General features: G+C 42.8%; 1 protein-coding gene across 4 annotated transcripts in view; it reads left to right on the forward strand.

Annotated features, from left to right (window-relative positions):
• Positions 1-17550, forward strand: part of MID2 (midline 2) — a 93283-nt gene that overhangs the window by 58456 nt on the left and 17277 nt on the right. For all 4 annotated transcript variants that reach the window (XM_026478806.4, XM_048213507.2, XM_026478803.4 and 1 more), the window contains exons 4-5: positions 7730-7837; positions 9243-9391. In XM_026478806.4, coding sequence (XP_026334591.1) covers positions 7730-7837; positions 9243-9391 — 257 coding nt within the window. The remainder of the gene's footprint in view (positions 1-7729; positions 7838-9242; positions 9392-17550) is intronic.

The following is a 17550-nucleotide window of genomic DNA, read 5'->3' on the forward strand; positions in this document are numbered from 1 at the left end:
GGGTAAAATAAACATGGAATATGTGTGTGTCCATATATATGTATGTGCATTACGTATGTTTTCTAAATGTTACATCTTATGCATTTTTATGCTGTATTTTTTTCAAAAGTCAGGAAGTAATTACACAAAATATTTGCAATGGTTAAGTCTGAGGGATGTGATTATCTTGAAAGGCAATTCTGAGAGGAAAAGAAGCACGTGTGTGAGCATAGTCTGTCTCTCTCTCTGCTTCTCTCTCTCTCTCTCTCTCTCTCTCACACACACACACACACACACACACACACACACGCACTGGTTAAAATCATGGACACGAGCCAGACTGCCTGGGTGAAAATCCTGCCTCTGCCATGTACTGGTTATATGATCTTGGGCAAGTGACATAACCTCTATGTCTCTCAGTTTCTTTTGTGGAATGGTAATGATATTAATAGTGCCAACTTCAGAGGGTTAATAAGATGTAAATGAGTTAAAATATAGGAAGCAATTTGAACAGTGTCTGTTGCATTGCAGGAAGTGTGTCTGTCGTCGATGTCTGTGTCTGTCACTTCTCGAGATGGCCTGGCTGCCACCTCCTCATCCACACGGCTTTTCCATCCCCCACCCACTTCTACCTGCTAGAACCCCTCACCCACTCCTCTGCCAAAAAAAACCCAAAACAAAACATTAACTTAGGCACTGAAGCAATAGGTTGCTTAACTCTGCCTCAGTAATTTTTTTGCCCCCTGAGCTGTTGTTACTCCAGTTCAGGGGACTAAAAATCCTATTAATAATTTTGCATAAATTGAATTTAAAGAAAAAAAGAAAAAAATAATTTGGCACATCCGCTAGACCTTTAAGTGGTCACCCTCCTCCCCAACCTAAAGACGCAGATAAAATCCATTGGAAAAACGGCTCCCACTTGGTTTAGTTATTATGTAAAGCTGGCAGGACCATCTTGGACATGTTACATTGTTTTGCTTTAGAAAATGTAAAAAGAAGATCGGTCTCATCTTCCTCTTCCTTTCATACATTTGAACCTTCCTCATACAAAGGGCTGTGGTGGCCGGGATGGTAGTGCGTGTGTGTGTGTGTGTGTGTGTGTGTGTGTGTGTGAGCTATCCCCCTAGTGTGATCTGGATGAATACCTTAGCTTAGACGCTGCTGTACTCGGTGCTACATCTGCTTCATAAACATCATGGTTTCTAATTTTTCCCCCAGGCGTATTGAGATGTAATTGACACAAAACATGGCATAAGTTTAAGGTACACAGTGTGATGATTTGATATACATGTATATTACAAAATGATTACCATGGTAAGGTTAGTTAACACATTCACCACCTCACATAGTTACCTTTTTTGTCTGTGTGGTGAGAACGTTTAGCACCTCTCTTAGCAATTTTCAAGTATACAACACAGACTCGTTAACCGTAATCAAGGAATCTAACAAAGCTGAACTCCTGGAAACAGAGAGAACACTGCATTTTCTTGAACACATCGTTTTAAGAGAGTAATGAATTCTTTGCAGCATCGGGAAGGTGACAAAGCTGTTCATAACAACTCGTTGATAATCCATCAGATGTCCAATTTACCTCCCACTTTTCCTTCTCATCTCCTTTGCACAGAGAGTGATTTTCCCACTTCTTTGAGTACCGTGCTGGCTTTTCCTCTCCCCCTTGTTCTCAACTAGGGTGTTAACTAACAATGGTTAAGGTGTTAACTCTAGTTTTAAGATCCTGACATTTTATCCAGGTACACCCAAAGCCTCAAAATGACATCGCAGCTCTCCGTACTGTATCTGCAACCTCCATTTCTAGCCTTATTTCCCTCCTTTGCACCTGTCAGGCTGATCTGCTTTATCCAAACATCCTCTACTTTCCTGGCTATGCTTTTGTTCACGCTCTTCATAGCATTCTTTCTGCCTAGAATTCTCTCCCTTTAAACCTCATTTCTGTGTGCCCAAGTCTTGCTCATTCATTGCTTGCTCTGCTCTACCTTAAATTGTAATTAGCCGAATTCACACTCATCTCCTCCACTAGACTGTAAGTGCCTCAAAGGCAGAAGCTGAATCTTTTTCATCATTCCATCCCACGCGGAATCTTTAATGCTGGCATTTCAAAATCTTCTGACAGAAGATCTCAGGGGATGAACTAGGCTTGCATTGACTGTAGAGTGGAGGACACAGAGATGAAGATGCCTACCAGGTGTTCTGTCCATTAGCACATAAATGAATTTCGCTTGACTCTGGCTATAGAGCTTATTCGCTACTTCATCCAGATTGTCCCACTTGACCAGAAACTCTCAGTTCCTTCTGAACTCCTGTGCAGTGCTCTGAAGGGCTTATGGATGTGACTGAGCTGAGGGGAGGCTATGAGTGAGGAAGTTTCTCATGGGGAGGGGTTGGAGGGAAGGCTGTTGCACTTTGAACCCAAGAATAAAAGACCTATAGAATGAGCATGTGGGACATCTCCCAAGAAACTATCAAATAAGCTGTCTGAAAGCAGCTGAGGGTAAAAAGGTCTAGTCCATTTACATTTCAATATGGAAGAGAAACAATTACCAAAATACTACTTTTTTGTGGCTTCTTAAGCCTTTGCAACTTGTGGCTTTTGTGAACTCCCACGTATTTACTTCCTTGTAGTGACCAGCAGTAAAATCCTTCTAATGGGACGTGTGTGTCTGTGCCAGGGAAGGGTGGAAATTGGGGGAAGTCTAGGTCTGACTGTGGGGTTAATCTTTGGGCTGGGAGGTAGGAAGGAACTTTGGGAAACAGTAGGATGGGCAGTTGGATAAAAACGTGCAGGTGAAATTCTTGCTGCCTTTGGGAAGAGAGAAAAGAGCACAGAGCAGAGAAGAGGACCTGGAGATCTGACAGGGGAGGCCTGTGCTCCCTGGTGCTTAGGCCTTGGAAGCCTCGTGCTGAGACTCAGTCTTAGACATCAGAAATTGCTCTCCACCTCCGCAAAAATTGCTCTTTTTAGGGGGTGGAGAGATTTATACAAGTAGGTTGCCAAGATTACTCTAATGGTATTTTTCAGAGAGGATAGATTTTTCCACAGATAAAAAGCCTTCTTGTCAAACTCACTAACCCAAACCAAAGAGCAGAGGATCTGGGATCCTCCACCAACCAACCAACCAACCAACCAACCAACTAACCAACCAACCAACCAACCAACCAACCAACCAACCAGTCAATCAACCAACCAAAAATGTTTATCAGATAAACCCAGTTGTTTTCAACTAAGGGTTAATAAGCAAGTGAAATACGTCAGTGAATTTTCAAGGAAAATTGCAGACGAGGAAAATACCAGGGCTTTCAAGTACCTTCCAAGCAATTTGAGATGTTTTATTCACATCATGAAGACAGTTTTACCCTGGAGTATTTCCTATTCAGAAAACACTCAAGGAACCTGCTCTTTTGGGCTGCTTCTTGACATGGAAAAATTTTAATGTCACTGCTTTACCTTTAGTTTGGGATTTTGCCTCTTCAGCCAAATTTCTGCTCTACTACTCGTGCTTGGCTGTTTGATTTTGCTCACTGCAGCTGTCCAAACCCCTCCCTAGCTCCTTCGCTTCCATCTACATTTTCTCCACAAGATGCATTTACTATAGTCCATTTTCTCATGTTTGTCATTCTTATTGTGCTTTTTCATTTTACTGAATCAATCAGTAAATGTTTGTTGTGTGTAAGGCATTGTGCCTGTTATGGCAGGAGAAACAAAGTGACATAAAAACTTTCCTCAAGGAGCTTGCTGTCTAAATGAAGATTTTCAAGCCAGGGAGTGCATCTTGTATTTGACCTTTCCTTTGGATTCCTGTTACTCTCTTTGGCTAGGCCCTGTTGACATCACAATAGTTTCCAAAATCACCCCCCCAAGCTTACCATTACCCCCAATCAAATCAATCTCAGTTCATCTCTTTAAAAAAAAAGTTAACTTGATGGTTGCTAGAGGAGGGGATGAAGGGGAGGGCAAAATGGGGGAAGGTACGGGCTTCCATGTATGGAATGGGTAAGTCGCAGGGAATGAAGGCTACAGGGTAGGGAATATAGTTGATGGTATTGTAACAGCATCAAATGGTGACGGATGATCAATACACTTGTGGTGAGCACAGCATAGAATTGTTGAACCACTATGTTGTACATCTCGAACTAATGTAACATTGTGTGTCAGCTGTATTCAAATTAAAAATATATATATTAAAAAAACTCCTTCTCTCACCGTCTTACCCTCCAAAAAATATTTTTCAAAGATGCTATATTGCTTAATGAGTAAGGCTCAATTTCGTGAGCTTGGTTCAAAATTTCCCTCCCTTTTACCTTTAAAATCTAAGTCCTGTCCATCTTTAAGGCTCAAGTCCCACTTCATTGAAGCATCTTTTCTCCACTTCCCCACTGGGAGCGATCATTGCCTTCAGTTTCTGTAGATGATATTCTATGTCACTCATTGGTATGCTGCCTTGACTTGTTTATTTTATATGCATATGGCTTTTCCCCATTCGGATTGCAGATTTATTGAGAGCAGGGCCTGAGCATAATGCATTACACGCAAAAGATGCTTAATACGTGTTTGATGATGAAGATGGGGATGATTTTTCCTGATTTCAGGGTATGTGCAAGATGGATTATGAGGGTGAGTGGCAAAGGAAAGATTCTGGAGGGGGGGGGAATGAATTAATAAGGCTTTTACAGTCACAGTCCAAAAGGGTGATAAGGACTTCAACTTACTGATTCCTGGGCTCAGAGCCTCGTCTTGCCAGAAGAATTTTAGTGAGTTTGAAAAGAAAAGCAGGGGCAGGACTTTGGGACTGCTGTGAATTTATGTGGGGGATGAGGGAGAGGTAAAAATCAGAAGTAACTGAACCTGAGTAACTTTAATAATGATAGAAGCATTAGGAAAAAAAAAAGGAAAAAAGAAATCAGAGGTGGAATCCAGATTTAGAGGGAAGATGATGTTTTTAAAAAAATTTTTAAAAAGATTTTTGTTTATTTATCAGACAGAGAGAGGGAGGGAGAGAGAGAGCGAATACAGGCAGGGGGAGCAGCAGGCAGAGGGAGAATCAGGATCCCCACAGAACAAGGAGCCCAATGTGGGGCTCGATTCCAGGACCCTGCGATCATGACCTGAGCCAAAGGCAGGCACTTAACTGACTGAGCCACCCAGGTGCCCAATGAGTTTGTTTTTAGACACTGAATTTAGGGTAACCTGAGTAACTGAGTGGACATGTCTAGCAAGCAGTGAGATACTCCCTACCCCCATTCAATTCAACGCAACAAATATTTACTGAACATCTACCGTATGCCAGTCGCAATGTTGGAGAGACGGTCAAAGAAGACACAAGCCTCCAGAACTCATGTTTGAGTGGGGAAAGCAGACTAATAAATTCCTCTGGTATAAGGTAGTAAATGGTATAACTGAATTATATATAAAGTGCTATGGGGATATAAAAAGGGGATGAATTGCCTCCAAGCAGGTGAGAAAAAGTTACAGAACTGACTAGTTTTGAGCAAGGCCTGGAAAGAAAAAGTAGAAGTTTGTTCAATAAACAAATAAGGAAATGGCTTTCCAAGTGAAGAAGTCTCGCGCGAAGGCACAGGGCACAGAAGTGTAGGGCATTCTAGTGATCTGAAATGACTAAAGAGAATGGGATGACAGAATAAAGATGGATGGAGCAAAAGAAGTGATGGGTGTCAGAAACTGGGCAGGAATTTTATTACACTAGCCTGGGGAGTCAGTCTAGTGTGATGGTTATAGGTGTGGACTATAGTGTCAGACTCCCTGGGTCCAAATCCCATCTCTGCCACTTACCAGGTGTGTGACCTTGAGTGAGTCACTTAGTCTCTCTGTCCTCAGTTTTCCCATCTGTAAAATGGGGCTGATGGTACCTGCCTCATAGGATTGCTTTGATAATTGAGAGAGCTAGTATATGTGAACTGCTTAGAGTCGTGCCTGGCATATAGTGAGTGTTATGTAAGGGTTAGCCCAAGGGCTAAATGGCAAGAAGCGGAGCACTGCACCATTGGGTACTACACTCTCAGCAGCTTCAAAAGGTAATTATGGGAACTAAGTCTCCAGATACTCTAAGCACACATCCAGGGAGCACTAGATGAATCTCCTCTTCTCACACGAGTGGGGGTTTCTCGAGAGGGTGTGGTTCTCTGGCTTGGAAATGTAGATCCAATTTAGGGAAAGGGTGAGGAGCCTGAGGGAAAAAAATTCGAATAGCCAGAGTGGGACTGTTGATTCATAATAAATGGGAGCTCTCATTATGGTGTTCCCTCCGGCAAGTGGAAATAAAACAAAATCAGGCAGCGATACTGCAAGCGTATTTTATTTCAGTTAAGTAAGAAACAGAAAATTGGCCAGCAGGGACCTTAGAGGATGAGCGAACAGACGGCAGGGTCCAGTGACAGGTATTTTGCTGGGCTCGGAGTGTGTAAAGGAATCTTCTGAAGGGGGCTAGCAATTGAATGCAGCCCTACCTTGCTAATGAAGCATAGCTTGCCCCTGGAGTTCAGATGCTCTCAAGTAAGGCATTGTCTGTTCCTCAGCTTTCTAGAGCTCTGCTCGAGTGCTCCTTGAATAGACTCTTGAAATGATTGTACTTCCCTGTGTGGCTGCTCTGCGTGCTGCTCAAATGAAACTGAACCTTCTCTGCCCACGCAGCCAGCCAGCCAGGACTTTCACTTGAAAGAACTCGGTTTGAATTCTGGTTTTACCACCTCATAGCTGTGTGATCTTGAGCAAGTCACTAAAATTGTGCGAGCTTCAGTTTCTCCATCTGTGAAATGGGAACAAAAAATGGCTCCTCTATTATGAAGTGCTTACGATAATTACACGAGAGAATTTATCTATAAAGCATCTGGAACCCTAAGTGCTTAAGAGATGTCAGTTCATCTCCCTTCCTTTGCCTTTACAGTTAGGCCACCCAAAGATCCCTGCTCTCATTTTAGCCCTTCTGGGAGCTTCCTCCCAAAGATCCCTGCTCTCATTTTAGCCCTTCTGGGAGCTTCTGCCCATCTAATGTCAAGAGTAGTAGAGATGGGAAGAAGGAGAAATCAGTATATGGGAAGACAATAAAAAATGGTGGCTCTTTTTTTCACCCCTCCCCAGTCTGACTTGGCAGTAGAGATATTTTGTTGTAGCCGGTATTTCAAAATAGGAAAGGTATTCAGATACTGGACAGCTGAAGGTGAGAAATATCTACTGAGACATCATGACAACACTATGAAAATATATCTACACATGCATATATTTACTGTGAAGTCATAGCTGTGCATTCATGTGTTTTAGGATTAGAAGGGAACAAGAAAAACCAAAAAAAATTTTTTTTAGGATGGTAGAAATAGATTGTTGTAATGTTATCTTAATATTGTTGTGCCTGTGGAGAGGGATCCTCTTTTCCTGACATACTTAATTCTCCTTACCCTCTTTTGAAAAGAACAGCAGGAGGAAAGGTGCTGGAGTAAAGGGAATTATGCAGTGGGAGTAACGTGCCCCCATCTCCTCTGTCCTTCTGCCCAGCCTTCCATTAGCCATCATGATCTACCAGAGGCCGGAGAGCTTCCTATCTGTGGCGCTTCAATGCCCTTGCATCATTAATATCCTCATCTCTACCCTTCTTCTAGGAGCGGATCTTATGAGGGAGGTATGGAAGAAGTTCTGCATGCTTAGCTGTCAATGCGAACCTTTGAGAGCCAGCAGGGGACAAAGGCAGCAACCACTGTGTAATATTCTGGACTTTCTCGGCAGGTGAATACTGCTATGCATGAGGCAAAACTTACGGAAGAATGTGACGAGCTGGTAGAGATCATCCGGCAGAGGAGGCAAATGATCGCCGTCAAGATCAAAGAGACAAAGGTAAAGCACGGGGCTTCGGCGAGGCCGAGCCAGAGCTGACTTTACAAATGTCAAAGTTTCAACCTGATGATGCCGGTTTGAACTTGGATCCTGAAAGTAAGAAGAAACTGGGTTGGAGGGAGGGAGGCAAAGGAGAAGCCATGTTTGGCCTAGAGCTAGAAACCCAGTAAAAATGAGGAGAGTTCTGGCGTATAGGAAATGCTCTATACCTTGACCTAATTGATGGTTACATGGGTGTATGTATATGCAAAACAAAACAAAAGTCATTGAGTTGTCCACTTCAGAGGTGGGTGCTTCACTGTATGCATGTTATAAGTCAAGCCAAAAAGAAAAGAAAGGAATGGTAGAAATGTGGGCCAGAATTATGGAAGGACCATGCATGCTATTATAAGGGCTTTGGGCTTCATCAAAAAGGCACTGGGAAACCATTGTAGTTTCTTAGGAAGGGAGAGACTGATCGATGTGGCAGAGGTGTGCAGGGTAGATCTGATGATACTGAAGTCAGGGAAGCCATCTAAGAGGCTTATGAAATGATTCTCGATATGAGTTGATAAAGACCTAAACCAGGGAAATGCCAGCACAAATGGAAGGGAAGGACAGAACAGGCATTACTAGAAGGGAAATGATGAGAGTCATCGACTGATCAGCTGTAAAAGTTGAAGGGGAAAGAGAAGACTTCCAGGTTTTTAGCCTGCGAACTGAAGAAGCATGGTCAAGGTCAGGTGGGAGCCTCCATGCATCTGTACGGTTGCAGGTTTATTGGTCTGCCGCTCAGTGTAGTGATTATAAGGCCATGCTGGGTATACAGTGTGAGGAGTTAGGGGAGTCTGGAGTGATGATTCATACTTTGTGCCATGCCGGGTGGCTCCAGCTAAGGCAGAAGTGGAAATTTCTGAGAACATAGATCTGTGAATGCACAGGTGTGCGTAAGGGTACGTAGAGAAATATATACATTGGAACGTAGATCCTCATAAAGAACAAGGAGGTACTTTTTATTAAACACGATTGTGAAAATCTATCGACCATAAAATGTATCAATGGTGATCCCTGGGTGGCAGGGTTTCCTTTTATACTTTTTAAAAAAAATTTTCTAAATACTGTACAGTGAGCATGCACTGTTGTTGTAATCAGAAAAATTAATGGTATTAATAAAAAAGAGGAGGTAGATGACCGAGAGTATATGCCTGGGTGTGTTGTAGCGTAAGTAAGTGGGCGGTAGGTGGGAGGAGGGGCTGGCAAGACATAGACGGTAGGGTGAGAAGGTGAGTGGTTAGTACAGGGACCATAGGATATTAATAGGCCTTATTTTTAGAATCACCACAGCAGATCTCCTTCGTGTTGCTTTATTGTTTTTAATTAAGCCCTGGATGTTGAAGCTCATTTTTCTTCTGCTCATTCCTTTAAGGTTATGAAACTGAGAAAGTTGGCACAGCAGGTTGCTAATTGCCGCCAGTGTCTTGAGCGGTCAACAGTCCTCATCAACCAGGCTGAACATATTCTGAAAGAAAATGACCAGGCCCGGTTTCTCCAGTCTGCAAAAAATATTGCCGAGAGGTGAGCTCCTTCTATGCTTTTCTCCAGGCCTGCTCTTAGGAAATGGGTGCAGTTGGAAGTCACTCAGTTCTGTTCGGCATGCACATAGCAGCTGCCACCTGAAGATCTTACCAGATAGTTTTACTAAAGCCTCAGTGGTACATTGCCCTGTGGATTTCTGGCACCCTTCTCTCTCCGTAGCTTTACCACTTCTTTCAGTGCCCACCCAACCACGTACCCTGGCTCTGCCCTAGCTCTCCGCTACCCACTCAGTGCTGGAGTTTTCTTTTCCTTTTTCTTTCCTTTTTTTTTTTTTTTAAAGATTTTATCTATTTATTTGTCAGAGAGAGAGGGGGAAAGAGAGAGAGAGCACAAGCAGGGAGAGGGGCAGAGGGAGAAAGGAGCCAGATGCAGGACTCGATCCCGGGACCCAGGGATCATGACCCAAGCCGAAGGCAGACGCCCAACTGACTGAGCCACCCAGGAGTCCCAATGTGCTGGAGCTTTCTATGTTGGTGTTAGGGGCAGAGAGATCTTTGGCCACAGAGCTAGGTGTGTGCCCTCCCTAAGTCTTTGTGCAATTTTTATTGCTTTCATTTAGTTATCTCTCACATGATGGATAGAGCAGTAATTCTTAGGCTTTTATTTAATCAGTCACCCCTTTGAAAATGTGATGAAAGTCCTGAGCCCTCTTTCTGGGGGGGGGAGGAGAATGCATATTAGATGTATACAGGTAGAATTTTGCATACGATTCCAGAGGACTCATGGATCCTTCGAAGGCCATCTACACACCATGTGCAAAGAATCTGAAGTCTAAAGTGGAACATTGCTCGGTAGAGTCACTGAGGCTTCAAGGAGCTACAGTGACTCATTAGGCAAATCTGACCTCCTTCTATCTTGCTCTCATTTACTGAAGGCTTTGGCTCTGCGTTCACAGTATTCCTTCCTGTTGCTTCTGCCATCATTCCGGGTGACACCGGCAGCCTCCACATGGCTGACCTCATCTAATACGCTAGCCATCCATTCTCCTGGCTCTTGGCCATGCCCTCCTCCCGTGACCCTGACCTCTGCTCCACATCCACCCACTTCTGTGGCTCCTAAGCTGAACCTCACCATCCCTCAGAATTACGCTTAAATCATAAATTCAAACACCCCACGTTCTAGCTACAACCTCCGTACTTACAGTTGATTGTATTTCCTCCAAAGCATCTGTTCTTCAGCTTCATCGGGACCCCTAAGACCCGACCCCTACTTAACCAGCTGTCTACTGTCTTCACTTCTTTCTTTGGCCTGTTGTGGGTCTGTGCTTTCTCACTTCAGCTGCTCACTGTCGTTGCAATATACCCACTTCCCTGGCCCCCACTGTCTTTTTATCACACCAACCTGATTGAACCACCCAACCCTGAATCAGCCCAGCTCTTCCCACCTTTTCTTTTTTTTTTTTTAAAGATTTTATTTATTTATTTGAGAGAGATAAAGATAGTGAGAGAGAGCACGAGCAGGGAGGAGAGGGTGAAGCAGAGTTCCTGCTGAGCAGGGAGCCCGATGTGGGACTCGATCCCAGTACCCTGGAATCATGACCTGAGCTGAAGGCAGCCGCTTCACCGACTGAGCCACCCAGGGGCCTCTCTTTCCACCTTTTCCATGTCTGTATCTGCTGGAGAAAACCACGTAACCAAAGACGTTGGTACTACCACACTACACGTTTATGGCTCCTAATCTCACCGGGGCCCCGAAATCCTCTGTGTCGCTTTGGTCAGCTTTCTGTTTGCTTTGTCTCCCTAATGGCTATTTCAGATTTTCTGTGTTTAACTCAAAAATTCCAACCCTGTCACCTTCCTGCTCATGCTCAGCAAATGATTTCATGCCCTGTTTTAGAGAGAGAGTGGTAGGTATGAAAGGACAAAGTTCTCAGCTTCTCTAACCAAACTGCTGGGCATGTCTACATCCATGACTTCTGCCTCCCCCCTCCTTTTCTTTTAAGTAGGCTCCGTGCCCAGTGTGGAGCCCAAGGTAGGCCTGAACTCACAAGCCTGAGATCAAGACCTGAGTTGAGATCAAGAGTCCAATGCTTACCCGACTGAGCCACCCAGGCACCCCTCCCTTCTGATTATAATAGAAGAGATGTCCCTTCATTTGTGCTTTGGCCACATGCCTCCTTTTCCCCCATAGCTTCAGTGTCTCCCTTTCTCTAGTTAACTTCACATCCACTTTTAAACCCACTTATGTCTCTCCTATCTAAAAAATATAATACCCACAACTTTCTTCTCCCTCATACCCCCTCTAGCTATTGCCCTCTCCCTCTCCTTCCCGCATAGCAGACTTCTACAAAGACAGTGCCATTTCCTCACCTCTGACTTACTCTTCTTCAACATTAAAAGTCATTTATATTAAAGTAATACTTGTGCATAGTTAAAAAGTCAAATATTACTAGTAGTCATATTGCAAGAAATAGCAATCTTCTCCTCACTGCTGATTTCTGTTCTCCAATAAGAATAATATCGAGCATTTGCTCTGTGTTGAGCATTATTCTAAGCCCTTGTAAGTATTAACTCATTTAATCCTCACAAATCTCATGAGATAGATACTATCATTAACCCCATTTTACAAGTGAAAGAATGAGGCTCAGAGAGGTTGTGTGACTTGCCTAAGATCACCCAACTAGCAAGGGACAGAGGCAGGATTCAAACCTAGGGAGTCTAATGCCATAGTTTATACTTTTCCAACAAAACCAAGCAGTTTCAACTCTGTTAGGTATTTCTTTTGGCATGACCTTTACATTTCTAAATAACATCTTATATTGCTGTTTTCCCCCCAATTTTAGACATTAACAATTGACTTCTGCAAACCTGGAGATTTTTCAGCCATCATTTCCTCAAATATTTTGTAAAAGATTTTATTCCTTTATTAGAGAGAGAGAGAAAGAGCAAGCAGGGGGAGGGGCAGAGGGAGGGAGAGAATCTCAAGCTGACTCCTCACTGAGTGTGGAGCTTGATGCGGGGCTTAATCTCACGACCCTGAGATCCTGACCTGAGCCGAAACCAAGAGTTGGACGCTTAACCGACAGAGCGACCCAGGCGCCCCCCCCAAGTATTCTTTTTTTTTTAAAGACTTATTTATTTATTTATTTATTTATTTATTTATTTATTTGAGAGTGAGAGAGACAGAGATCACAAGAGAGAGCATGAACAGGGAGGAGAGGGAGAAGCAGGCTCCCGGCCGAACAGGCAGCCGGACTTGGGGATCGATCGCAGAACCCCAGGATCATGACCTGGGCCTGGTGAGCACAGCATAACATATAGACTTGTCGAATCACTGTGTTGTATACCTCAAACTAATGTAACATTATATGTCAACTTTTTCTTTTTAAAAGAAACTTAAAATCAAAATGTGGACAGAGCATGGAATGCAGTTATCATAACTGTCATAATGTCTAATTCTAACATCCGTGTCAGTTCTGGGTCAGTTTCAATTGATTGCTTTTTCTCCTCATTATGGGTCGTATTTTCTTCCTTCTTTGCATATCTGATCTTTTTTTTTTTTTGGATGTCAGACATAATGAAATTTAACTTATTGGGTGCTGTATATTTTTGTATTTCTATAAATATTCTTAAGGTTTGTTCTAGGACACAGTTAAGTTACTTGAAAATAGCTTGATCCTTTTGGGTCTTGTTTTTAAGGTTTGTTGGGTGGAATCAGAGCAGTGTTTAGTTTAAGGCACATTGTTCCACACTAGTGAGGCAAGACGTTTCTGAGTACTCTCCTGAGTGCTCCATGCATCATGAGATTTTCCAGTCTGGCTCTTGGGAATAGACGCTATTCCTGGCCCTTTGGGAGCACCAGGGATTGTTCCCTCTCATCCTTTAAAAAAAGTTTTTAAAAAAAATTTATTCATTTGAGAGAGAGCGAGAGCATGGGGGGGGGGGCAGAGGGAGAGGGAGAAGCAGACTCCCTGCTGAACAGGGAGCCCGATGCAGGGCTCGATCCCAGGACCCCGGGATCATAATGTGAGCTGAAGGCAGATGCTTAACCAGCTGAGCCACCCAGGTGCCCCTCCCTCTCATCTCTTTAGGGGGCTCTTTCTTTGGCCTTGGGCAGTTTCCTCACATGCATGTGTTGATGCGTATTTTGTTGAATACTTGGAGGGGAACCTTCCGAAGGTCTCCAGAAATCTGTCTGTGCAGCCGTCTCCTCTCTGGTACTCCGCCCTGTGAACTCCGGCCAACTTAGTCTCCCAGACTCTCAGTGTTCTCAATTAGAGGCTTCCTCAGGCTCTGCCTGATTTCCCCTTCATGTACCATTTTACTCTCTTAATTTTGCTGGAACAATTTTTTCCCATAGTCTTCTAAGAAAGAGTACATGGGAAGTAAATTTTTGAGAACCTTTTGTTTAAAAAAATATTTGAAGTTTATTTTCACATTTGATAAGTTGGAAATAAATTTCCCTTATAATTTTGAAGGCATGGCTCTATTGTCTCCTAAATTCCAGTGTTAGGCTGAGAAACCCACTGCTATTTTGATTCCTGATCTTTTAAATGTAACCTATATTTTAAAATTTGGAGCTTTTAAGGTCTTATCTTTAATCCAGTTTTTCTGAAATCCTCCGAGATATGACTTGGTGTGGGTCTTTTATCATTCATTTTTGTTGGGCATTAAGTAGGTCTTTCCAATCTGGAGCCTAGTGACTTTTCATTCTGGGACGTTCTCTTATATTATTCACTAATAATTTCCTCTCATTTATTTTCTCTCTTCTCTCTTTCTGGGACTCTAATTAGTCAGAGGTTGGACATTCTAGATTATCTCTGATGTTTAAAATCTTTCATTTCCTAGTTTTCATGATACTGTCTTCTTGTTCTATCATCTGAGATGTTTCCTTAATTTTTCATCAGTCTGTCTATTAAAATTTTAATTTCAGCATTCTTATTTTTATTTATAAGAGCTCTTTCTTGATCTTTGCTTCTATTTTTTTAAAGCATTCTGTCCTTGCTTTGTGGATGCAAACTCTGTTTCTCTTCTTGAAGATACGGACGATCATTTAAAAAGCTTCTTCTAAACTCTTTATTGTTTTGGTCTCCTCCAAGTTCCTTTTCTCTGTTTGTTTTAGTTTCTGTCTTTCCCTAAATGTCTGGTAAGCTTTTGGCTGCCTGTTTGAATTTAAGCACTAGAAGGTGACTGGAAGATCTGAGGGGACGGGGACAGTTTCCTGCGTGGTGAATGTCACTATAGGATAATAAGGTGAAATGCCGGATTTTTATTGAGGGGACCCAAGTGTCAGTTCTGTAGGTGTTTTCTCGTCAGTCAGTTTCCCCTGGAAGGAATTCACCTCTCTCCTGCTTCTGGCGGGGGAGGTGGGGTATAAGCCTGGCTGCCACCATTCTGGGAGCCAAGCAAGGAAAGGTGGCTGAGGGTTTTAAGACCGCTTTTGGTACAGCGTCAAAGCTCTGTGGAAAGTGAACCTCACATCTCCTGCCAGGACGAGGGAGGAGTCGTCTCTGGTCGAGTGGATCTGGAGTCTAGCTGTTCTTCATACAAACTTTCAACTCTCGGCAGCACAAAATCAGCTTGATGTTGGCTTCCTGACCCAGCTTTCTCTGGTCTGTTGTTGGTTACTGCTCATCCATCCCTTTCTAGCTTCCAAACATTTGTTGACAATCTCTTACTTGCTGGCATGTCTTTTTCCATTCTCTTTGTCTTTGTGGGTTTATGACATTTTATTCTTTGACTGTCATTTCAGTGGTATTTCATGAGAGCAGAGATAAAACATAAATTTAAACCACTGTATTTAATTATCCTCGCTCACTCTTCAACTCTCTGAAATGTCTTCTGCCACTACCACACTATTCCAAGTGTTCTTTCCAAGGTTGCCAGATGGATACCTTGTTGCCAAATCTCATAGACAGTCCTTTGTTTTATCTTCCTGTTATCATCTTACTTAGCCACTCAGTAGCATTTGTGCCTACTGACGATTCGAGTCGTACTCGAAATTTCTCTGCCCTTAGCTTCCATGAACAGTCCTGCTTTTCTCCCTACCTGCCTAGTTTCTTTTGCTTTGGGGAGCAAATCGCCTTTGACCTATTCCTTCAATGCTGTTGTTTTTTATGATTCTGTTTTAGGCTAGTCTCTTCTTTCTCGAGAATCATCTGCCCAACCTAAATATCTTCATCAGTGGTTTCTCACAGGGTCTGAAATTCTTCCCCACCAATAATAATTGTAATAATCTATTATGGACCAAGACTTCAGTTAAAATGAAATTTCAGCTGGGAGAGTGTTCCTTCCCCCTTGCAAATGACGCTTATATCGTCCTTGAGAGATAACTAATGTTGTTTTGCTTAAACATATTAAACATAGAAACACACACACACTTACCCCAATGCCATTTTTACTCATCCTTAACCTTCCAGCCACTGTTAACATTTGGGAGTATAGTATCCCAATATTTAGATTTTTATTTTTTTTAAGATTTTTATTTATTTGAGAGAGAGTGCACAACTGGGGAGGGGCAGAGGGGAAGGGAGAAAGGATCTGAAGCAGACTCCACACTGAGCATGGAGCCTGATGCGGGGCTCAATCCCACAACCGTGAGATCATGACCTGAGCCAAAACCAAGAGTCAGACGCTTAACTGATTGAGCTGCCCAGGTGCCTTTAGATTTAATATATATTTCACAAACAGAAGGTCATACTGTATATACTTCATTATACCCTATGTTTGAAACTTAACAATATATCATGCACTTGTCCCTGTCATTGGATATTATTGGATAACCTGATTTCCAGTGGCCTCGTAGTATTTCATCTTTTGGTGTATAACACATTGCTTAGCTCAGTTCCCATGCTTAGACAATTAGGTTGCATAGGGTATGGTGAGTGCCCTTATGGTTGTATCTTTGCTTACACCTCAGTTATTTCCTTAGTAAAAAATTTATGAAGTAGAACTGGGGTATCAAAGAATATTTGCATTTTAAACGATGTTGGTATTTAATGCCAAAGTGATCTCCAAAATTTGTTATCAATTTCAGTCCTAATAAAATATGCAGGCATTATCTCATACAGGCATAAAAAGCTCCTATAATTGTCATTATTTATAATCTTAAATGCTGTCTCATTTTAATTTACATTTATTTGATTCTTCATGTAGTTGGGCTTTTAAATATATTTTTGAAATATTTTATTTATTTATTTGAGAGAGAGAGAGTGAACGAGTGAGAGAGAGAGAGCACAAGCCAGGGGAGAGGCAGAGGGAGAAGGAGAGAAAGAGAGAGAAGCAGACTCCCCGCTGAGCAGGGAGCCTGATCCCAGGACCCCAGGATCATGACCTGAGACAAAGGCAGATGCTTAACCAACTGAGCCACCTAGGCGCCCTGGGCTTTTAAGTATATTTGTTGCCTATTTGTTTTCATGTTGTGTGAATTAACTTTCTGTTTTAGTTGTCTGTGCTCCTGTCACTACTCTCCTTTTTGCTCATTCTAGACACCTTAAAATCTCTTCTGCCCTCAATTTTGACCCCTTCCAGCCCATCCCTGCAGCCAGAGTACTCTTCCTAAAACATGAATTTGTGCATCACTCCTCTGCACAAAGTGTTTCGGTGGCCCATATTGTTCTTCAGATAAAGTGCAAAGCTTGCAACATGGCCTACAAGGCCCAGCATGCCTTTGCTAATTCTTCAGCCTTCAGGCAAGAGAGAACACACACATCCACACAGTCTCTGCTTACCTAACTCCTACTCATCGTGTAGGTTATTGTGTAAAATGAATTTCCTCTGGGGAGATTTCCCTTAGTGCCCCAGTCCCTGCCAGGTGGGTCTTGTTATGTCATAGTCCCTTTGTAGCAGCACTTCTGGTGCCTATCTAATATCGTTCTCCTCTATCAACTGCGAACTTTGTGAGAGTGAGGACCACAACTGTGTGTCTCCAGTGTGCCTAGCACAGTGCCTGGCACATTAGTTGTGCTCAGTGAGTATTGGATGGATAGATGGTTGGATGGATGGATGGATGGATGGATGGATGGATGCACAGATGGATGAATGGAAGAAAGAAGATTGGGGAGGCCAAGTAGAAATTTCATGAGCCAATTTTCCGCCTTAACTCTTGACCTAAAGGGGTTGCTGTCTTCTTAACTCATCAAATCCTGGAAGAGTGGCCATTTAACGTGAGACCTGAAGATTATACTGAGTTAGTCTTTC

The sequence above is a fragment of the Ursus arctos genome, chromosome X, assembly GCF_023065955.2.
Source record: "Ursus arctos isolate Adak ecotype North America chromosome X, UrsArc2.0, whole genome shotgun sequence".
In the NCBI taxonomy this organism is placed as follows: Eukaryota; Metazoa; Chordata; class Mammalia; order Carnivora; family Ursidae; genus Ursus; species Ursus arctos.